The following is a 20,857-nucleotide window of genomic DNA, read 5'->3' on the forward strand; positions in this document are numbered from 1 at the left end:
CTCGTCTCTGGGGATGCCAGTCTTCACCGAGTAGGGCGCAGGGGCACGGAGCGGCTGGGCCGGGCCCTTAGTCGTCCTAAGCTTCATTCTCTCTCCCAGGAGCGCAGACACACTAGGCGATGGGATCAGAGAGGAAGCAGAAACTCTGGTCGTGGCTGCTAAGCCAGGGTCCCTGGAGAGTGAGGCTGGTGAGAAATGGAAGCGGCCCTTCAGGTGAGGACTGTCCCAGCACTCTGAGCTGGCCCCCTCCAATCTTTCTAAGGTGAGGACTATCCCGAGCTCAGAGCTGGGCCCCTCCAGTCTTCCTAAAGGACCTTGGGCCAGCCTTTGGGTTGAGAGGGCTTTGTGGAGAGACTGGGGTACTCTTGGACCCCAGGGCAGCTGAAACTTCAGTACCTGGAGCCCCTTGGGGTCAGTGCCACGCCAGGGACTCCAACCTTTGTCCTCTCCTTTTTCCTCCTTCCTAAGACCAGAGCTCTGGGGTTGGGATGGCAGGTTGGTGAAAGACGGTGACAGGAGGGAGCTTGTGGGCAAGGCCCAAGGCTCAGCTGTCACAAGCATGCGTGTACACACATGGGGACATCAGAGCATGTATGTGTACAGACTTAGGTGAGCGTACCTGAATGCGTGTGAAGCATGTGTAGATGTGAACTCACATGGGTGGGACCTGATTGAGGCTTCAGTCCTTGGGTGCCCCTCCCTCCATCTCCCCCATCTATCTTGATTTGCCTGGCATTGAAACTGCCCCCCTCCTCTAGCCCTTTCTTGCAGGTGGCTGGTGTCCAGGCCTCAGGGTGGTGAAGGAACCCTGGGGAGGGGCATGAGATGCTGGTCCTCAAAGCCTTGGCAGCCCTGGTGGGCCGGGTCATCTCAGGACACATGCTTTCCTGGGTATTTCTGGGGTCTAGGTTTCCCCACACCCCTGTCCCCAGCCTTGTGCTATCTCAGGTTGAGGGCACCTCCATCCTACCCCACAGGTCCCAGCTCAGCCTCCCATGAATTTTGTTGGGGGGCACCTGGGTGGTGAGGCAGTTTTTACCTATCATGGTGAAACTGGGAGACTTCATTCCAAATCCCTGCCCTCCTCCACCTTCCTGGGACTGCCCTGGGTCACCGTGCTCTCCTGGCATTGGAGGAGTAAGTTCTTCTTCTGGCTCAAGAGTGTAGGGATGAATGACTGCGGTCCACACACCCACCGGCCAGTCCCTTAAACATCTCTCTCAATTCTGCCCCAGGTCAGCCTCTGCCACCTCCCTGACGATGTCCCGCTGTGTGGATGTAGTGAAGGGGCTTCTGGAGTAAGTGTGTGTGCAGCGCCGTGTGTGTGAAGGTGTTGGGCGCCTTGGATGCCTGTGTCAGACTCCTGGAGCCCAGGCCTGGGCTGTGTATGAGTCCTGGTCTGTCCTTCCATACTCTGCCCAGCACTGTGTGTGTGTCTCTGCTGAGCCCGAGGCAGGAGCTGGGTGCATGGCCTCATTCCTAGCCCCTGCCTGGCTGTCTTCTGGGCTCTGTCCTTCATCCAGGGTCCTCACAGGGGACCAAGGGCTCCAAGGTGAGGTCAGACAGGAACTACCACTCATTTGGGAAACAGGCTCAGAAATGTCAGGGCTTCGTTCAGGGTCACAGTGTCAACCAAGCAGTGCTCCGAGGTTTCTCAGGGTCCACCAACCCCGTCCTGCCTCTGTACTTGTCTCAGTGCCGCTGGCCATGTTCTGCCGCCTTCTGTATCTGCTTCCTGTTGCTGTTGCTTCAGGAGAGCTTGAAGGGCCTTCTCCTTCTCAGAAGGCCTTGCTGAATGCCCTCCTGACCCCCTCCCCCAGTTTCAAGAAGAGAAGAGGCCACTCAATCGGGGGAGCCCCTGAGCAGCGATACCAGAGCATCCCCGTGTATGTGACCACCCGACTTCCCACCCAAGCTCATGATGTGCTGGTAAGGAGGAGCTGGGCCAAGTGCACGGGGTACCATATGGGAGTGCCGGTCCCAGGAGCAGTCTCAGGAGGCTGGGGAAGCAAGGATAGGCCCTTCAGTGGGAGCAGTTTTCCTCCTACAGCTTGTGCTGGGAGCCCTTCGGCATTTTATAACAAGAGGGAGAGACAGGAGGCCAGGTAGGGGAGTACTGGGAACATGGGAGGAGGCGTGGGGCCAAGTTTGAAACTTGAGTTCAGAGAGAGACCTCATGTGTGCAAGGATGGTGACAGAGAGCTGGCTGTGAGTGTGCACAAAGAGGCGTGTGTGGCGAGGACCAGGAGCACTGACCTCCCTTTTTCCTCACAGGATGCCCACCTCTCCGAGGTCAGTGCTGTTCGTTTTGGCCCCAACAGCAGCCTCCTGGCTACCGGAGGGGCTGACCGCCTCATCCTCCTCTGGAATGTCGTGGGAGGTGAGGGTCGCTGCCCTCAGGCAAGCTCAGTCCTTTCTCTCCAGACCTCAATCTCAGCTTGCTCCTTGGGAAAGGTGTTGGGTCTCTTTGTGTTTCCTCACCCGGTCATCTTTGTGGGTAGTGGCCAGATGACCCCTTGGCAAGAGTTCTGGGCTCAGTGCTCCTAAGAAGGGCAGAGCCTCTCACCTCCTGGAGTCGAGGCCTGCACGGTGGGCAGGGCTCAGCTCAGATGGTCCCTGTTGGGGTGGTGAGGATACCATGTCAGGACATGCTACGGGGATAGACCCTTGAGCAGGTCTCTTGGGTCCACCAGGCCACCTAGCATCACTGAGCTCTCAGAACTCAGTTCTGAGACACGTGTTAGCTGTCTGCTCTGTGCTCTGAAGATGGGGGAGCACTGGGGAGCGAACGCTGGCTCCTAGAGGCTTCTTGGAGGAGGCAAGTCCCCAGCTGCCTGGCCTGGCTTGCTGTGTGACCTAGGGACAGTCCCTTCTCTCTAGTCCTCTCCGGACATCTGTGAGGTGACCTGCAGCCCCCTGCTGGCAGTTCAGGAAGGTGCAGCCTCTAGCTAGAGTCCCCCGACCCCCAAGAACAGACCCAGCAATTCTGTCCTCTAACTTGGGAGAGATTCATCTTCCCACTCACAGTACAGGCTCCTCCATTTCATGAGATTAGTGACTTCATTTCGCTTGTTCCTTCCCCTGGTCCCCCCAGGGCACCTGAAGGCCAACCAGACTCTTGAAGGAGCTGGCGGCAGCATCACCAGTGTGGACTTTGACCCCTCGGTGAGAGGACCTGGGTGGCATGGGATGCCCCTCCCCGAGTCTCCACACCGGGCAGGTGGGGCTCTGGGGAACATCATGGGTATCCTAGAGCCATGTGTCCTGAGAGGGTGCCTGGATAAATCCTTCTCCTGGGCCTTGATTCTCCTTTGCCTGCCTGGGTGACCTGGGCCAGGGGAAGCGCTGAGGCGGCCCGACTCCAGCTTTCTGGCCAGGCCCAGGATCTCTTCTTTCCTGTCCCTTCTCCCCAGGGCTCCCAGCTACTGGCAGCTACTTACAATAAGGCTGCCCAGCTCTGGAAAGTTGGGGAGGCACAGTCCAAGGTGAGGTCTGACTGCGGAGGCAGCCTGGGGGTCAGGGTTCATGCCTCGGGTGGAGGGGTTGCTGACAGGGTCTTGGCCATGCCCTTGACACTTCCCTGGGATGCACAGGAGACACTATCTGGACACACAGACAAGGTGACGGCTGCCAAATTCAAGCTGACGAGGCACCAGGCGGTGACCGGGAGCCGGGACCGAACAGTGAAGGAGTGGGACCTCTGCCGAGCCTACTGTGAGGCCCAGCCCTCCCCTTCTCCCCTCACCAGGACCCTTGCAGGCCGGGCCATGGGGGGCTGCAACCTGATCTCTGGGAGGGGCTCCAAGACTTACAGGCATTTGGGATGAAACCTCCTAAGGCTCCTCTTGCGTCCTCCATTGGTGACGCTTTTCCTGGTTTCTTGGTTACCTCAGGCTTTGGGCTGGAAAACAGGGGCCTGGGTTCTAGTTCTGGGAGGACACTGTACCTCTGGGGCTTCTGGGCTTCAGCATCTCCACACGTCCAGTGGGCTGGCTTATAATCCTTCTCTGAGTCCAGGGTTCTCTCTACTCCTTGGTTTAGGTTCCAGGACCATCAATGTCCTTTCCTACTGTAACGACGTGGTGTGTGGGGACCATATCATCATTAGTGGTCACAATGACCAGAAGATCCGGTTCTGGGACAGCAGGTGATAGGTGCAGGCTGTGGGCAGGGGAGGTGGGACAGGGCTCCTGTGTTCTCTTCCTTTTTCTGGCCATGGAGCAGCTGAGGGTACCTTGGGGAAGTGAGGCTCTGGTGGCCTCTGTGCTAGGCTTGGTCCCTTGAAGGCTTTGTGGCCTCTGGAGAATTGTGCCTCCTTATTGACCCTTGATCCAACCACCATACTCTGCTGGGTCTTGCCAACCGAGTCCCATGTTCAGTTCAGTTCAGTCGCTCAGTCGTGTCCAACTCTTCGCGACCCCATGAACTGCAGCATGCCAGGCCTCCCTGTCCATCACCAACTCCCAGAGTTCACCCAAACCCATGTCCATTGCATTGGTGATGGCATCCAATCATCTCATCCTCTGTCGTCCCCTTCTCCTCCTGCCCTCAATCTTTCCCAGCATCAGGGTCTTTTCAAATGAGTCAGCTCTTCACATGAGGTGGCCAAAGTATTGGAGTTTCAGCTTCAGCATCAGTCCTTCCAGTGAACACCCAGGACTGAACTCCTTTGGATGGACTGGTTGGATCTCCTTGGAGTCCAAGGGACTCTCCAGAGTCTTCTCCAACACCACAGTTCCCACGCAGTCACCACTTTTTAGTCAAAAAGAACCCAAGAGCCCAGCGTCAGGCTTGAATGGTTTATAAAAATAGCTAAGGCTAGAACCAGAGCTAGAGCCAGCCCTGCCTCAGGCTGCTTCTTCCTCATCTGTAGCGATTGCCTTTGAAACCCTTTGCTCTACCTTTCACATATTTAAAGACAGACTTTCATTGCTTTCCCCCCAGTACTTCTTTTAGTGGCTCAAGGGTTTCAGGGGCTCTGGCTTCAAGTAAGTTCTGCTGGAAGGCGCTGGCTGTGGTGGGAGATTAGTTGTCAGCCTTGGGGCCTGAGGGCTGGCTCTGGACTTTTGTTGGTCTGTCAGGAGCAGCCTTGTCAAGGTGATTGCTCCTCACCCTCGTCTCCTTTCCTGCTCCTCAGGGGGCCCCGCTGCACCCAGGTCATCCCTGTGCAAGGCCGGGTCACCTCCCTGAGCCTCAGCCACGACCAGCTGCATCTGCTCAGCTGTTCCCGAGATGACACACTCAAGGTCATTGACCTGCGTGTCAGCAACATCCGCCAGGTGTTCAGGTACCTGCCTTGTGTCCACCGGCCCTGTGGCTTTGACTGGGGCAGCTGGGCCTGTGAAAGGCCTGTTGGTGGGGGGCCCTCCGTGGAGGCCCCTCTGGACCAGGGCCTGCTGAGGTGCCGAAGCCCTTGACAGAGGGGAAGCTCGTTAAGTTTTGGGCTGAGGGCAGGAAGTGGCAGCCCCCTCCATCCTGACCTGTCTATTCTCAGGGCTGATGGTTTCAAGTGCGGTTCTGACTGGACCAAAGCCGTGTTCAGGTGTGTCCATGAGAGCACCCGTGCCTGAGTGTGTCCTGTCTGTCTGGGTGTCTGCATGTCCATGTCCTTACCTCTGGTCTTTTCTCTCTTGCTCTGCTGTGGCTCCTGAAGCCCAGACAGAAGCTATGCCCTAGCAGGGTCCTGGGATGGAGCCCTTTACATCTGGAACGTGGACACTGGGAAACTAGAGAGTAGCCTTCGGGGACCCCACAGGTGAGCATGGCCCCTGACCACCACCCCAGCCCCACGGCCAGTCCTGCTAAGCGGATCCCAGGTCCTGACATGCTTGGGCTCTGGAGCCCCCGGCCCGTGTCCCATGCCTTCCATCCCTGCCCCCAGAGCCCTTCACAGCTCAGTCTTGCCATGTGCGCCTGGGTCCACTCCCACCACAGCCCTTAGAGCCCACTTTACAGTGAGGTGATGGGCGCAGAGAGGCCCTCACACAGCCCAGGTCCAGTGAGGAGGGGCAGGGCCAGCTCCCGACGCTCCTGAATCCTGTCTCTCCCTCTCCTCAGCGCTGCTGTCAACGCCGTGGCCTGGTGCTACTCTGGGAACCACGTGGTGAGCGTGGACCAGGCCAGGAAGGTTGTGCTCTGGCACTAGCGCCACGACTTCCTTGCCTGAGCTGAGGCTCTAGTCCGAAGCCTGAAGCCGGAGGAGTTCTCCACTGCCCCAGACACTTCAGGGCTAGCAGCGGGGTGGGGGTGGCTCAGGGTGTTTAATGGGTAAGAAGGCCTGGCAGGACCTGGCCTGTTGGTTTAAAAACAAGGTGTGGGTTGGTGTGTGTGTGGGGGGAATCACAGTATTATTTTGTTTTTTTATCTATTTCTTCACTTTCCTGGCAAAAGTGGGGGAAAAAAATGCATTTAAACTGGTATGTGCTTGCTTCTCTTCAGCATTTAGGGAATGGAGAAGCCTCTGGCTGGAGGCACATGGAGACCCAGGCTTGGTTCCAGTCCCTTCCATACAGAGCCGGGGCGGAGCGGTCTGATCAGGAGACAGCAGGAAGAAAGGCCCAGAGGCAGCAAAGGGCAGTGGCTTTGGAGCCGTGGACGTTTCTCCTGTGCTCCAAGATAGTCCTGGTTCTTGGGCCCTCTCTTCAGGTGCCCAGGGTAGACTGAGGCTGAGGAGGGACCATGTGAGTTCTGAGAGACGAGCAAGAGACAGCCTGGAGGGGGCCCTGTGGAAAGAAGCCTAAAAAACCAGAGTGACGTCAGGTACTCTGAACACCAGGCCTGCCTTTAGACAGGGCCATGTTCGTGTCCCAGAGGCAGACCCTGGAGTGGGTGGGGAATACCTTCCGCGTGTGTCAGGGAGGACAGCCATGGGCTGGGCCAGGGCCTTCACTTACTTTAACAGATTTAATCCACAGGACAAGCCTCTAGAGCAGACGTAGTAGGGTGGAACCTGGGCACCCCACTTTCTTCCCCAACCGAGGGCATGGAGGAGGGTCAGAAGGACAGCCACTGCTGGTCACCGGGTGTCGAAGGGGATGCCTATCTCTGAGTGATGGGGGCTGACCTCTGGGGGTCTGCCTAATTGAGAGTCAAAGGCTTTACTCTGCAACTCTTGGCCTCCTCTGTTTATTACCTTACAGAATCCTCCCTGGGGAGTCCTGCTGCCAGTCCCAGGGTTTTGGAAAACCATTTCCAGGATGGGCAGGAGAGAGCTAAGAGCCTGGACTCTGCAGCTAGACTGTCTGGGTTTGAATCTCTGCTCTATTATTTAGTAGCTGAATGATTTTGAGCAAGTTACCTTCATGTCTTTGTGCCTTAGTTTCCTCCTCTGTAAAAGGGGCTAACAGTAATATCTACCTCAAAGATTGTTGTAAGGACTCAGTGTATTAGTATTTGTAAAGTCCCTGGCACACCGCATACCCAAATCTACACTCTGCTGATCCCAGCTCAACCCTGGGCTCTGGTGACATACCCAGCTGCCTCCTAGGCATCATCTCTTCCCCTCACACCCCACATCTTCTTGGCCACAAAGTCCTGGGGCTGTTGTGTCTAACTCTCCATTCCTGCTGCCACTGCAGGCCACCTTCTCCTAGACCTGCTATCTCTCCAACCTAGACCCCTTTTTGCCACAGCCAGAGTGACTTTCTGAGGATGCATGTTGGTCACACATCCGGCCCTTTGAAGTTCTCCACTGCCTGCAGAGAAACTCCTTACCCGCAGGATGTGGCCCTGCTGGCCTCAGCTGCATCTTCACCTCCTTGCTGCTCTGCAGTGTGTCTCACACAGGGTTTTCTCTCTGCCCAGAATGTTCTTCCTGCCCAGCCTCTAATTCAAATTTGTCCTTTAGGATCCCCTCACTGAGAGCCTTTCCTCACCTGCCAGACCGGCTAGGAGCCTCCTCCGTCTCTGTGCCTCCCTGCTTTGGGTCTGCCTCCCTCTGTCTTGGTCAGGGAGCTCTTGAAGGAGGCCAGGATGGGAGCAAAGCACTCTCTGGGATCAGGCCTCAGAGGCACAGAGAAAGCCTCAGGAGATGTTTATTAAATGATTAAATTCTCTTACTCGAGGACTCAGCAAGTCTGACAGTCGAAGTCTCTAGCGGCCACCAGGAGTCAGCAGCTGCCTAGGTCTGCCAAGGCCATTCTCCCACCTCCTGGGGTGGAAAGACCAATGCTTCCAGCACCCGCCATTACTGAGCTGTCAGGCCCTGTGCCTTCTATCCAGTATCTTACTTGTTCTCCCAACCACCTTGTGATGTAGCTATCTTACAGATGAGAAGATCAAGGCTCAGCAAGGGTAAGTGATAGATATGAGGTCACCAGAGCTGGCACAGCTGGACTGTGGTCTTTAAACTATTAAATATCAGAGAATCGGGCTCCCAGTTAAGCAGAGCTATAGGGCATTCCCTGCCATGCTCCAGCGGCGTGCCCACGGCCTCCACCACCAGGTGGGCGATTCTAGCTCCCTGGACTTCCCTGGTGGTCCAGTGGTTAGGAATCCACCAGCCAATGAAAGGGTCACAGGTTCGATCACTGCTCCACATGCTGCAGGGCAACTAAGCCCACGTGCCACATCTACTGAGCCTGTTCTCCAGAGCCTGCAAGCTGAAACTCCTGAAGCCTGCCTGCCTAGAGCCCGTGTTCCGCAACAAGAGAAATCACTGCAAGGAGACACCTGTCCACTGCAACTAGAGAGTAGCCCCCTCTCACTGCAACGAGAGCAAGCCTACGTGTAGCAATGAAGATCCAGCACAGTCAAAAAAGAACAAAAAAAAACAAATTACTGAAATCCCTCCCTGCATCTTCTCTTCTTCATTCTGGCTCTGGGAGCCTATGTCTGAGCCTGGAGGATTAGTATCCTTTGAACTGAGGGACATGCAGGGCTACAGGAGGGACATGAACTTGATCCTGGAAGGCTGTTACCAGTTCCACCATCTGGGGCAAGCACCTCCCGGGACTGCAGTGGAGACGGCTTAGAGGACACAGAAGCGGTCATCAGGAAATGCCCTGACTCAACTCCTGGCAGAGTGCCCTCCATTCCCCTCAAGCCTCCCTTTCTTCATGGGGCAGCACACGCTTGCCTCACCTCAGGGAGCACGTGCACACCTTAATTTACTTGGAAAGAATACTTCCTGAAGGAGCAAGTCTGGAGGGTCAGAAATGGGCCTAGGCATTCCAGGGGATGAGGCAAGTGTGAGGAGAAGGGTTGGTAGTGCCATGCAGGGGAAGAGCTCGGAGGGGTGCCAGCTGGGCCGGCTGCACCTCTAGTCCTTGCGGTCCTGGGCAGGGCCAGAACCCTGTACGGAAGACTGCTCTGGGTTTCCGTTCTCCAGTCACTACTCAGGTGTTCAGTCGCTACTCAGCCTACTCTGAGGTTGCTGGCCTGAGTTTGTTCCCTAAAGTCCAAACTGTCACCTTTGGGACTTCCCTGGTGGTCCAGTCGTCTTTGCAAGGTAGGAGGCACAGGTTCGATCCTTGGTCAGGGAACTAAGATTCCACATGCTGCAGAGCAACTGAGCCCGTACGACGCAACTACTGAGCCCGTGTGCTCTGGAGTCAAAGAACCACACAAAGGAGTCTGAGCCACAGCAAAAGACCCCGCGTGATGCTACAGAGGTCCTGAGTGCCGCAACTGAGACCCGATGCAGCCAAATAAAAAAAAAAAAAAAAAAAAAAAACCCTTCAAAACTGTTGTCCTTGCTGTCCATACGGATTGAGGTCCAGAGAGGAACCAGCAGAACCAGGATAAGAATCCAGGCTCCTGATTCACTCTTCTCAAAACTGGAACCTGGTTCTGCAGAGGTGCTGACCCATCTTCTGGAGGCCAGGTTCTAGGTTCCACTCCCAGATGTCTTCCTGAGACCGTGGGCAAATCACAGTGGGTGGATTTTCCCCACCTGTGAGACCCTTCCTGCTGCATGGCTCTGGGCCTCACCAGTGGGGACCTGGCTCTTCCCCAGGTTGGTGTACAGACATGAGTACCGCCTCCTCTGCCAGCCTGAGGCTTGAGGGGGAGACACGACAGAGGTTCTTGTCCTGGGCTCTTACTGCTCCTGGTCATCTCCCTGTCCTGGGAGAGGCACCTTGGCTTCAAACTGCTGTTGCCAAGTCACCCCCACCAGACATAAGCCCTCTGGTGACAGGAATGGGAACTGAGCCATTTGTGTCTCCATGACCAGAACGTGGCCTGGGGCAGTAAGTTGCTGACTGGACAGTGATTGAGCAGAGGTGGTCTTGGACCTTAGTTCTGCTCTGGAGGAATCCTGGTGGCACGAGGTGTGGACCCATCTGTGATATGTGAAATGCCATGTCTGGTACACGCTGTTTTCTTTTTATAGATGCACATTTCACCAGTCAATAATATTTCAGCTTATCTCTGCATTATCTTACTCGATTCTCCTGGCTCTTACGAAACTCGTATTGTCTTCTCCTTCCCACTTTACAGATGATAAAAGCAAGGCCCAGAAGGGTGAAAGGATGAGTCTAAGGTTACAGCTAAGTGAGGAAGCCCAGGGACTTGAATACAGGTCTCTTAACCACTCCCCTGCTGTTCACAGGAGCAAGTGAGTGACAAGAAGCATGTGTATTTGTTTAGCACACAGTGTGGAAGAGGTGTTCCTTTCTGTTGTTTCAGGATAACATTCCAGTAAACTATTTCCAGACCAGGGCTCTCTGAAACAGACGAGACAGAAGTACTGCATTTATGTTTTCAGCCAGTGGGACCAGGGGAAAGTGGTTCAGGAATCAAACGCCCTCTGGAATTAATTCTTGACAGATCAAGCGGTAGGTAACAGCCTCTAAGAGGAAACTTACACTGGTTGTGTTAAGTTGTAGGATTTGGGGACAAATTACAACTCTCTCCTTATAAACCAAAATTTCTGTAACTTGGTTGTATTTTTGTCGTGAAAAACAGCTTCATAATGAGCAATTAAATGCAAAGATTCAGCCAGATTGTGTCATAAAGCCACTCAGAGGCCAAAGAAATAACTTGCCTCACTGTAGAAAGCTTTGGCTGGGTTCCCTGGGCAGTGAGTGAAGGGTGCAGCACAGTGAGATTACAACCCAGAGGAAGGAGTTTGTTTTGTCCTGGTGGAGAGTCCAGTGGCTTGAATCTTCAACTTCTGGCCATCCAAAGAGGTCTGTTTTAGTAGAGTCTTCTCAAATACTGTGACTTTTTTGTGTGATGTTCTCATTGTGCATCTAGAAACTGAACTTACGTGGAACATAAAGGTTGGATGAGTCCTTGGAAATCATCTCATTCTGCTTCTTTTAAAGCTGGGGGGTGTGGCAGCCCAGTGGAAAGGGTATCCATCAAGCGGTGGCAGGGCTGAGGCTGCAGGATATCCTCCCACTCGCTTCTGCCTGCCTGTGGCTGTGGGCTGGGGTGGGCGGGGCGGGTTATAGAGGAAAGGGATTCAGGTGCTGTGCTGTGACTCTGGTTTGGCTGCCTCACGTTTAGTTCCTATGATGAAGGAGGCCCCGCTATAACTATGATACAGGGGTGGGGCAATCAACTTAATTCTGTCCCCTGGTCATAGACCAGGCCTCTGGTACCAACGGTAGTCTTAAATGTGAGCACCTTTCATTAGCAGGGGAAGACAGAAGATGGAGATGATATTAATGTGTACTGATAGCCCTTAACATATTTATGGTAAGGCACTTTCACACCCACTCCTTCCTTTGGGCCTTATGACAGCTCTGGAAGGACAGCAAGGCACAGCTGTGTAGGGGAGGTGCTGAAGGTGGGGCAGTGATGCTGAGGAAGACCACGCTGTGCTGCACACTTCACATGTCCTTCTTGAAGCCACGGCATTACTAGGTTTCTGATGGGGACACTGAAGCTGGGTTCCACAGCTTCAGTGGGACCCAGGATTTAACTCAGACCTTCTGAGTCCAAAGTCCACGCTGTCTTCTATGCTGTTGGTGGGAGTGTCAACAGATAAAATCATTTTGGAGGCCAATTCGGCAACATCTGACAAAATCAAACCTATACATATTTTTTGTGGTGCTAGTGGTAAAGAACCTGCCTGCCAACACAGGAGATGTAAGAGATGCAAGTTCGATCCCTGGGTCAGGAAAATTCCCTGGAGGAGGGCATGGCAACTCACTCCAGTATTCTTGCCTGGAGAATCCTATGGACACAGGAGCCTGGTGGGCCACGGTCCACAGGGTTGCAAAGAGTTGGAGATGGCTGAAGCGACTTAGCATACAGCATGACAAAATGAAATACACACGTACATTTTTAACTCTTAAATTACACATTTAGGAATTTAGCTGATATTTTTACTGGAACAAATTTATAAACAATTAGGTAAAAAGGTATTAATTTCAGCTCTCTGATAGCAAATGAATGGATACAACCTCAACATCCATCACTATAGGAATGTTTAAATCATGCTATGCCCAAACAATGGAATATAATGCTGCCTTCAGAAAGAATGAGGTAAATCTAAATGTATTATATAATTTCACATATGAAAAGGCAATGTTGGCACATGTAAGTTCTATGCACAGAAGACGTCTGGAAGGTTACATATCATACTTGCCCAGCTCTGGAAGAGGGTTGTGGGGGCCCTCCTCAAACAGTGGTCCTCACTGGGGTGGCTGGTAGCCAGATGGACTCAGCTTTCTACCTGGAATCCTCCAGCCACCCCTGTAAAATCTCCTTCTCTTGGCTCATGACTCCTCAGGGTAGAGGTTTAGGAAAAGGACAGAGGACTACAGAGTGCCCACTGCTGGGAGTCAGCAGTCGCATCAGTCTGAGGGGACTCAGTGGCCTCCTCCTGGCCCTCGCAGCTGCAGATTTGGGGCTCCCTCAGTCACCTCAGCACATTCTCTGCTTCTCCTGTCCAGCACATATCATACAGTACTGTCCTCAGGTGTATACTGTTTTTTCTCTCCATGGAAAGAACCTTGATGGCCAAGGCCACAACTTACTTATTTTTATTTCTAGCATTCAGGGTATTACCCCTGGCAGGTGGGTGGCACGAAGGGCTGTTTGTTCCATGGATGGGTTAATTTACTTCCCTCTCTTTGTATCTGTTGTAAGATTTAAAGGAGGGCCTGAGAGTGTCTTTAAAAGAAGCACTGTCTATTTGGAAAAGCCTGTTTACCCAAATCTTGTAAGAAAAACTTAGAAAACGTAATTCCATTTTTTTTTTATTATTCAACATTTTATACATAATAAATACAAAGTTTTTACAGCCACTGTAAAGAAAGCACTTCTGCACAGAGGTGCCTCCTCTGAGCCCAGCCCTGTGCACTGTGGTGCGGGGTTACATGTCCTGGAGGGACGGGTTCTTATTAAAAAGGAGGCATATTTTTACAACTTCGTTTTTTTAAAATAAAATTAGCAGCTCTTCCAAAAAATATTTAAAATATAACAAAAGATTTCAAATAACTCTCTGAGAATGTGGAAAACCCAGATTCAAGGACAATTTTGCTAGCTAAAGAGAGAATACAAGACTGGGTGGCAAGAACTGCCCAATTTCAGCACTTTGAAGATTTTTAAAGTGCTTTGAAGATTTTTAACTTGTCCACAAACCTTAAAATCCTAAAAAAAAAAAACCCACCCTTTTAATTTCTTTTGTAAACTTAAGAATAAGTTTGATAAACACAAAAAGACCTCAAATAGATCAAAAGGTTTTAAGAAATGCAAAAAAAAAAATAAAAATCCTCAAATCAGAGAAGATTCATCAATGGATACTGTCATTAAAGTGATCAAATGACTATCTGAAAACTTCTTCAGTTTTATTTCTGGTCAAAAATCCCATGGGGACATTTGGCGAGCATTTCAAGTTTTTAGAGATTCTTAGGAGGGATGGCATTTTCAAAGCAAAAGACAACTTTTGGATTAAATTCTGAGAATTTTGATTTTTAAAAAGGAAAACAAAGCAACTGGCAAACATCCCTTAGTCCCTAAGCAGTGCGCTCCCTATCTTCCTTTGGAGGTGGAGGCCACCAGAGGCCTCTGGGAGCCACTGCTGTGGGTTTGTTAGTCTGCAGGGAAGGCTCCTCCTGGCTCTCCCTGTGACATGGAGAACTTGTCCTTTCCTTGTCAATTTGCACCGTGCAATCCTTTTGCCCTTCTTCATAGGAAGCTGGTTTACTCCTTGAGCCACAGATTCTTCCTCCCAAGGAAATGTCAGGTCAGTGGGACCTGGGAAGCTGCATTTCATGTGGTGGGTGGCTGCTGGTCTGGGCCAGCCACAACTTGGCTGCCTGGGCCAGTGGACTAGCTTGGGAATAAAATAATGCTAGGTGCCTCTCCAGTAGAGAAGCTTGACAAGGCAAGTATGTGTCCCCAGTTTTATCAAGACATTCAAATTCTAAGGATACTGGTCATGATAGTATATGCTGCAAAAATTAAGATGAAAAATACCCAAATATAAAAAGAACACTAAGTCGGCTCATTGCAGATCTGGAAGCTCCATTTCTGCTTTAGCCGCAGCCCCCTTTCTATTAGTCTATGTGATGGATGAGATTCGGCTACTAGTTCAGCCCCTCCATGTTAGCTCTGCTAATACTAAATGAATGGCATAAATATTAATACAAAGGACACTGTTAATTGTTTTAAATCTGTTAGCTGTGGAAGAGATGTGCATTATTGCAATCGGTGCTAAACTCAGGGCAGTCTACTTTTTTCCAATAAGGTTTCAGTTTCTTAGTTTGGGGACCAACTGCGGGGAGGAGCCAGCCTCTCCTGAAATCCCTCCTGCTGCTTTCCTTATGTAGCCAACATGATCTGATTAAACTCAATCAGATAAGCCAAAGCCACTTGAAGAAAGATGAGCATCTTTGCCACGTCCTCGTGGCCACAGTAATATACTGTACGAGTGCATATGATCAGCATCTCTGTGACTGTGCCCTGAACGAGGCCTGGTCTTGAGTCTCATACAAAAATGGGTCCCTGGTAGGCAAGAGGACTGTCCCCCTTCTCTGCTTCTAGGGCCCACTAGGATTTGTGCTGTGCTAGGAGAGATGACATAGAAAATGACAACAAAAAAAGGCACGAAATATTAAAAACGTGGGAGGTGTCAACCAGGCCACCCGGTCACATATAGTCCTCCTTGTTTTTGCTCTGTTCGAGTCATCATCATGCAAGCAAAGGTGCCTAAAAAACAAGACTGGCCAAACTCCAAGCCTGGCCTTGATTGTAGCAGTAACGGACAGGCAAACCCATCATCACACCAGTGTGATTTCCACATCCTCGATCTTCTCTGCAGGCCTTCGGTGGTTCTGCGTAGGAGGAGGGGGAGCTGCCCGGACCTGAGCAGGAAACCATCACATGGTCAGTCAGCTTCCTGATTCAGTGGCTGAAGCATCGAAATCTGACCAATCATTTATTCAAGGACATGGGCACTTGAGGGCTCTCAGAAATGTTCTAGGCATGTGCTTTCAACTTAATTTTCGCAGCTTCTTACATTGAGAAGGACAGACTGCTCTGGATGAAATGTGAAACTCACGATTCAGGTTCTTCCCTGGGCTGAAAGCCTCATGGCCACAAGAGTCTTTGTAGTCCTGACAACCTTGGCCCAAGCAAAGGCCTAGAGTTGGAAGCGAGAGAGAGCAATGCTTGGAGAACTGAAAAACCTTTAAACATGTCTTGGAAGGAGAGATGCAAGAGATGAGACTAGAGAGACAGGCTGGGGTAAGTCATGAAGGGCCTCATTAAGTCATATTTAAAAATCTGAGCTTTATTCTGTAGGCAAGGAAGAGTCTTTGGGGGATTTTAAGCAGTAATACCAGATGTGTGAAAAGATGACTCAGATAAAAGTTTGAAGAAAACAGTGGTGGAGGGCAAGAATACAGGTTGACAGTTTTGGAGCCTCCTGTGGTCGTCTGAAAGAGAGCTGATGTTGGCTGGCACTGGGGGAATAGAGGGGGACAATCTGACAGTCATCTCTAGGTAACCCTGGCAGGCCCTGCGATGACTCTTCACGAAAGGCAGGGTCAGGGAGGTGTCACGAGTGATGCCAGAGCACTGGCAGGATAGGGGTACCACTCACCAGGATGGGAAATAAGGAAGAAGGATGACGTCTGAGAAGGAAGATAATTAGCCAGTTTTTTGCTGAGTTTTGGGGGTTTGTTTTATATATACACTGAGATTTCCACAGATCTGAAGCTCAGAGAAGAGATTGGATAGGTAGTTATAAATCTTGGAGTTGTCAGTAAATAAATAGTTATCAAAGTCTTGGGAGTAAATGAGATAACTCAGGAGTAAGTTTAACGACTTTAAGAGCAGTAGCCCTGGGACTCCTCTGGTTGCTCAGTGGTGAAGAATTTGCCTTGCAATGCAGGGGACATGGGTTCAACTCCTAGTCATGGACCTAAGATCTCACATGCCATGGAACAACTGAGAGGCCGACCTGAATGCCCAACTACTGAACCTGCACACAGTGGCTACTGAAGCTGCGTGCGCTGCAGCCCACACTACAGAGTCCGTGCAGTGCATCGAAAAGATCCCACACGATACAACAAAGATTCCACTTGCTGCAACTAAAACCTGACGCAGTCAAACAAATTAAAAAAAAAAAAAAAAAAGAGGGAAGCGGTCAGTGGACGGAACCCTGAGAAGCATCAACAGAGTTGCATAAAGGCAGAGAATCCCTCAAAGGTCAATGAAAAAGAAAGCCAGGAAGCAGAAAGCAGACCAGGAAAGTGTGGTGGAACAAATGGGTCCACTTCTCTCCATTACTGCTCTTCCCCACTAGTTCACATTGCTGTCCTCTCTTGCTTGGACCATTGCTCCAGCCTCCTAACGACTCCCCATGTTCATTCTGTCACTTTCTACTCATTCTCCACCGAGCTGCCACAGTGTGTTTTTAAAAAGCTGGGATGTCCCTGGTGGTCTAGTGGTTAAAAATCTGTCTCTAAATTCAAGGGATGCAGGCTTGATCCTTGGTTGGGGAACTAAGATCCCACATGCTTCAAGGCAACTAAGCCCACTCACTCCAACTAAAGAGAAGCCCATGCCCAGTGACAAAAAGCCCACATGCTACAATTAAGACCAAGTGCAGCCAACATAAAGTTATAAAAATTAGTAAGTAAAAATAATTTTTAAAAATGCACAATCAGTCATACCACTATCTGGCTTATAATCTTACAACAGCTTCCTATCACATTTAGGATCACGAACCAAGTCCTTAACAAGGCACTCAGTATCTGCTGAATGAACAAAGACAAAGGTTCTAAGTGGCTCAAAGAACTGTGTCAAATGCTGATAAGAGGGTCTAGGAAAATAAAACCGCAAATATAACTAGATTACCATGTGGAAGTTATGACCCTGGAAGAACTATTTCACAGTGAGGTAGTGGGATGGATTTGATGACAGCCGAGTGAGGGGTGGGTAGAGGTGATTATTTGTAAAGGACAGATTTTCTTTGAGAATAGAAGCTCTCAAACCTCAAAAGGGCATGTATCTTATATCATCTCACTGTCTGTCGAAGAGGAAAGTAGAGGCCTGGGAAAAAAGTTCTCAATAAATGCCTGCTGGAAAAAAAAAGCTTCTGTTTCACAATTAGACTGCTTTAATGCTCACAGAGCTTGTTATAATTTAAATATACTTTCCATAGTTGTCACCTGGCAATCTCACCATGGCTCAGTGAGGAAAGTGCCAGCGTAATAAGCTAGACCTCCCAAGATGTATTGATTTCTATAGCCTTCCTTTTCCAGAGCTTTGTTTAATTTACCAAGTCCATCGCAACCTGGCATGGAAGAAATTAGCAACAACACAGGGGTCATGGAGCTCCATTAATTTCTAACTTTCAATCTGGAAGAACTATGCACTCTATTACTCTGCTAGATAAGAGACTTACAGGTCGCAGTTTCCCATATGAGGTCTCAGGAGTATGCCTGGATGCCTGCGAGAATCCTGGCGATTCGGCATGGAAGCTGTTTTCTAAGGGAGGGAATCAAAGAAGCTCAATTTATTTGTGTTGCTGAGCAATATAGATGGTAATTCAGATCTGTTTACCCTTCAGATGAACACGTGGCTTTCTAAATTAAAGTGTACTTTGATACATGCCCAGGAGACCCCTTACCGTTTGCTGAAGGAGAACGGGAGAAGTACTGGGAGCCCCTCTTATCTGGGCTGGGGTAAGGGCTGCTGGGAGGCTGGTCGTACAGCGGCAGTGGAGGCAGGGAGCCGGGCGGTTTGGGGGAAGGAGAGACCTGCAGCAAAGGAAACAGAGGTTACATAGTGCTCACTTCAGGAAGGAGATCAGCTGGCTTCTCTGGCTGCTCCTGGCAAATAACCTTTCTCTGGAGCTAAGTTATGATTGTTAACTGTTTTGACCAGCCTGCTGCTGCTGCTGCTAAGTCGCTTCAGTTGTGTCTGACTCTGTGAGACCCCATAGACGGAAGCCCACCAGGCTCCCCAGTCCCTGGGATTCTCCAGGCAAGAACACTGGAGTGGGTTGCCATTTGAAGATGATCTCTCTTGGTAAATGCATGCATGCTAAGTCGCTTCAGTTGTGTCTGACTCTTTGTGACCCCATGGATTGTAGCTCGCCATGCTCCTCTGTCTGTGGGAATTCTCCAGGCAAGAATACTGGAATGGATTGCCATGCCCTCCTCCAGGGGATCTTCCAGACCCAGGGATCGAACCCACGACTCTTACATCTCCTGCGCTGGCAGGCAGGTTCTTTACCACTAGCACCACCTGGGAAGCCACACTTGAAAATATGTGGGTTAAAGTATCTTTTGATATTGATTTCTAACATAATTCCACAGTGCTAAGAGAAGAGACTCTGTATGATTTCAATACCTTTAGACCATGACATTTTTGCACCTTGTTTTATGTCCCTGTATATGTTCCAGTGTCTCCTAATTTACACTCTATGGGAACTTGAAGAGAATTTGTATCCTACTATTGTGTGAAAATTGTATAAATCTTAATTACATTGAATTGGTTCACAGTGCTTTTCAGGCCTACTATATCCTACTTCTCTGTATATTCATTCTACTAATGTTTGAGAGTTTGATATTGAAACTCCATCTAAAAGCCTTAATTTATCTACTTAAAAAATAATTGTAAAACATGGTAGAACTATATGCAACCCTGCTTTGTATTTTCCAAGTCTCCTGTGAATCTGTTATCATCCTTTCATAATTAAAAAAAAGTAAAATAAAAAAGCAAATGAGCCTGGAATAACCACACTGCCACTAGTTTTGTGTTGCATTTAACTTTTTCCTTCCATAGATCTCATTATACTACTGATTTTAGTTTAAACAGTTACCAAGTCAAACCATTCTCTAGAGTTCTATTGAAAACATATCAAATTAGTCAATTCAATGAAGAACAAAAAAAAGAACAAGTTGTATTTTTCGGTGAAGATAAAATAACTGGCTGAGTTTCTGACTTCCCCAGGCTTTGTAATTGTCATGTTCAATGGTCATAATACTGTACAAGCAAGATGGGCAGACATATTCCTTATGGTCCTGGACCTGCCAAGCCTGTTGTGACATATCTGAATTAGGAGTTTCCCGTAAAGACAAGTTTTGCTATGATGAAGTAAGCCTCGGGCCACATGAGTCCATGGGGCTTTGGAAGTCTCATTAGTTCTCTGAAAAGGACTAGAAGGACCTGGGCTGGGCAGGGAGGTTCTGACAGTGAGGGAGAGAAAGAGGTTGCTAATATTTTTACTGTATACACTAACCACAGAGACAGTATATTCCCTCTCCAGTTTCTTTCTTTCTCCTTGCCAAACCAGTCTTTTGTAGGTCACACACACTGTAGTATTTTGGTTCCTCAATTCAGAGAGCAGAATGTGGGAGACATGAAGTGTAATATAGCCATTACACAGAGCCTGACTGACAAGTCTCTGTTTCCCAGATTCAGTCTTGTGGAAACCTGGCAACCAAAAATTGGAGTGGTAAGGGCAAGGTTGAGACCACAGCCCACTTCTGTGTGGGTCAACAGACTCTTTGGGAGTTATTTTCTTTAAATATCTTTTAATTCCGCTTTCTTCCCCTGTTGTGCACCTGAATCTCTCGCATCCATGGAGTGTCACCATTTTCTGAGGTTGAAAGTTCTTCCACTAGCACCGATGGGAAAACTCCAATCCGCCCATTGAATTCTCCTTCCCAGAAGCCATCGTCATCCTGGTTTTCTTTGTTCAAGATTCGGATGATTGCTCCCTCAGGAAAAGATAATTCATCATCTGTCTGGCCCTCGTAGTCATAAAGTGCTTTCACGAAACAGACTAGGTAGCAAGAGAGAAAAAGGCAGTAAGAACACTGACAACCAGGTAACTCTTACAACCACCCCATGCACAAGTGACAACTAAAGAGTGTCGAATGGAATAAGAGCAGAGCTGTGATCTTGTACTCACTGAAGAGCAACTCTAGGGTTCTACTGTACATGATACACGTGGCCAAATAAATACATTACAGAAAGGGAATAAACCCACGTTTTTAACCAACTGAAGGCTGACTCCAGGGTAATAGGGTTTATACCAAATGTGACCAAATAAAGAGTGCCTTGTTTCAGTCTTTACCACTGGCATCTCCGTTGAGGCTGCCTGAAACGAGTTCGGCCTCCGTGGAATTGCTGGATGTGTGTGACCGACTGTCCAAGGCAGCCAAGGACTGCAGCATGCTCAGCAGACTGTTCGAGGTGGGAAACTGTAGGTACTTTTCTGGCACATAACCCACTTGGCCGACTTTATTTCGAGCCTGAGTAAAAGACATGTGACAAAACAGGTTTGCACACACAATTTGGACAGGGTACAACAAGAACCAAAACAAACTCCTGAAAATGTCACAAGAAGGGGTGATATGAGCAAAGGAATATACCTTTACCCAGTCTTCCATATCTCCATCTTCAATCACTTCTAACACCTCATGTTCCTCAATGGTCA

At 49.9% G+C, this 20,857-nt stretch overlaps 2 protein-coding genes across 2 annotated transcripts in view; one reads left to right on the forward strand and one right to left on the reverse strand.

The window, feature by feature from the left end:
* ATG16L2 (autophagy related 16-like 2 (S. cerevisiae)) overlaps nt 1-11,991 on the forward strand; it is a 21,916-nt gene extending 9,925 nt beyond the window's left edge. Inside the window, 12 exon segments of the mRNA XM_010849502.1 lie at nt 103-213; nt 1,236-1,298; nt 1,821-1,929; nt 2,275-2,380; nt 3,095-3,165; nt 3,414-3,485; nt 3,594-3,714; nt 4,042-4,147; nt 5,138-5,287; nt 5,495-5,542; nt 5,654-5,755; nt 6,058-11,991. Coding sequence (XP_010847804.1) covers nt 103-213; nt 1,236-1,298; nt 1,821-1,929; nt 2,275-2,380; nt 3,095-3,165; nt 3,414-3,485; nt 3,594-3,714; nt 4,042-4,147; nt 5,138-5,287; nt 5,495-5,542; nt 5,654-5,755; nt 6,058-6,145 — 1,147 coding nt within the window. The 3' untranslated portion in view covers nt 6,146-11,991.
* Nucleotides 11,992-13,137: 1,146 nt separating this feature from the next.
* Nucleotides 13,138-20,857, reverse strand: part of FCHSD2 (FCH and double SH3 domains 2) — a 246,750-nt gene continuing 239,030 nt past the window's right edge. Inside the window, exons 16-21 of the mRNA XM_010849504.1 lie at nt 20,793-20,857; nt 20,495-20,672; nt 19,980-20,200; nt 18,038-18,167; nt 17,813-17,895; nt 13,138-15,263 (exon numbers count right to left, since the gene is read on the reverse strand). The exon at nt 20,793-20,857 is cut by the window's right edge and continues 4 nt beyond it. Of these exons, the coding sequence (XP_010847806.1) occupies nt 15,180-15,263; nt 17,813-17,895; nt 18,038-18,167; nt 19,980-20,200; nt 20,495-20,672; nt 20,793-20,857 (761 nt within the window). The 3' untranslated portion in view covers nt 13,138-15,179. The remainder of the gene's footprint in view (nt 15,264-17,812; nt 17,896-18,037; nt 18,168-19,979; nt 20,201-20,494; nt 20,673-20,792) is intronic.

This window comes from Bison bison, unplaced genomic scaffold, assembly GCF_000754665.1.
Source record: "Bison bison bison isolate TAMUID 2011002044 unplaced genomic scaffold, Bison_UMD1.0 scf7180017864284, whole genome shotgun sequence".
Classification (NCBI taxonomy): domain Eukaryota; kingdom Metazoa; phylum Chordata; class Mammalia; order Artiodactyla; family Bovidae; genus Bison; species Bison bison.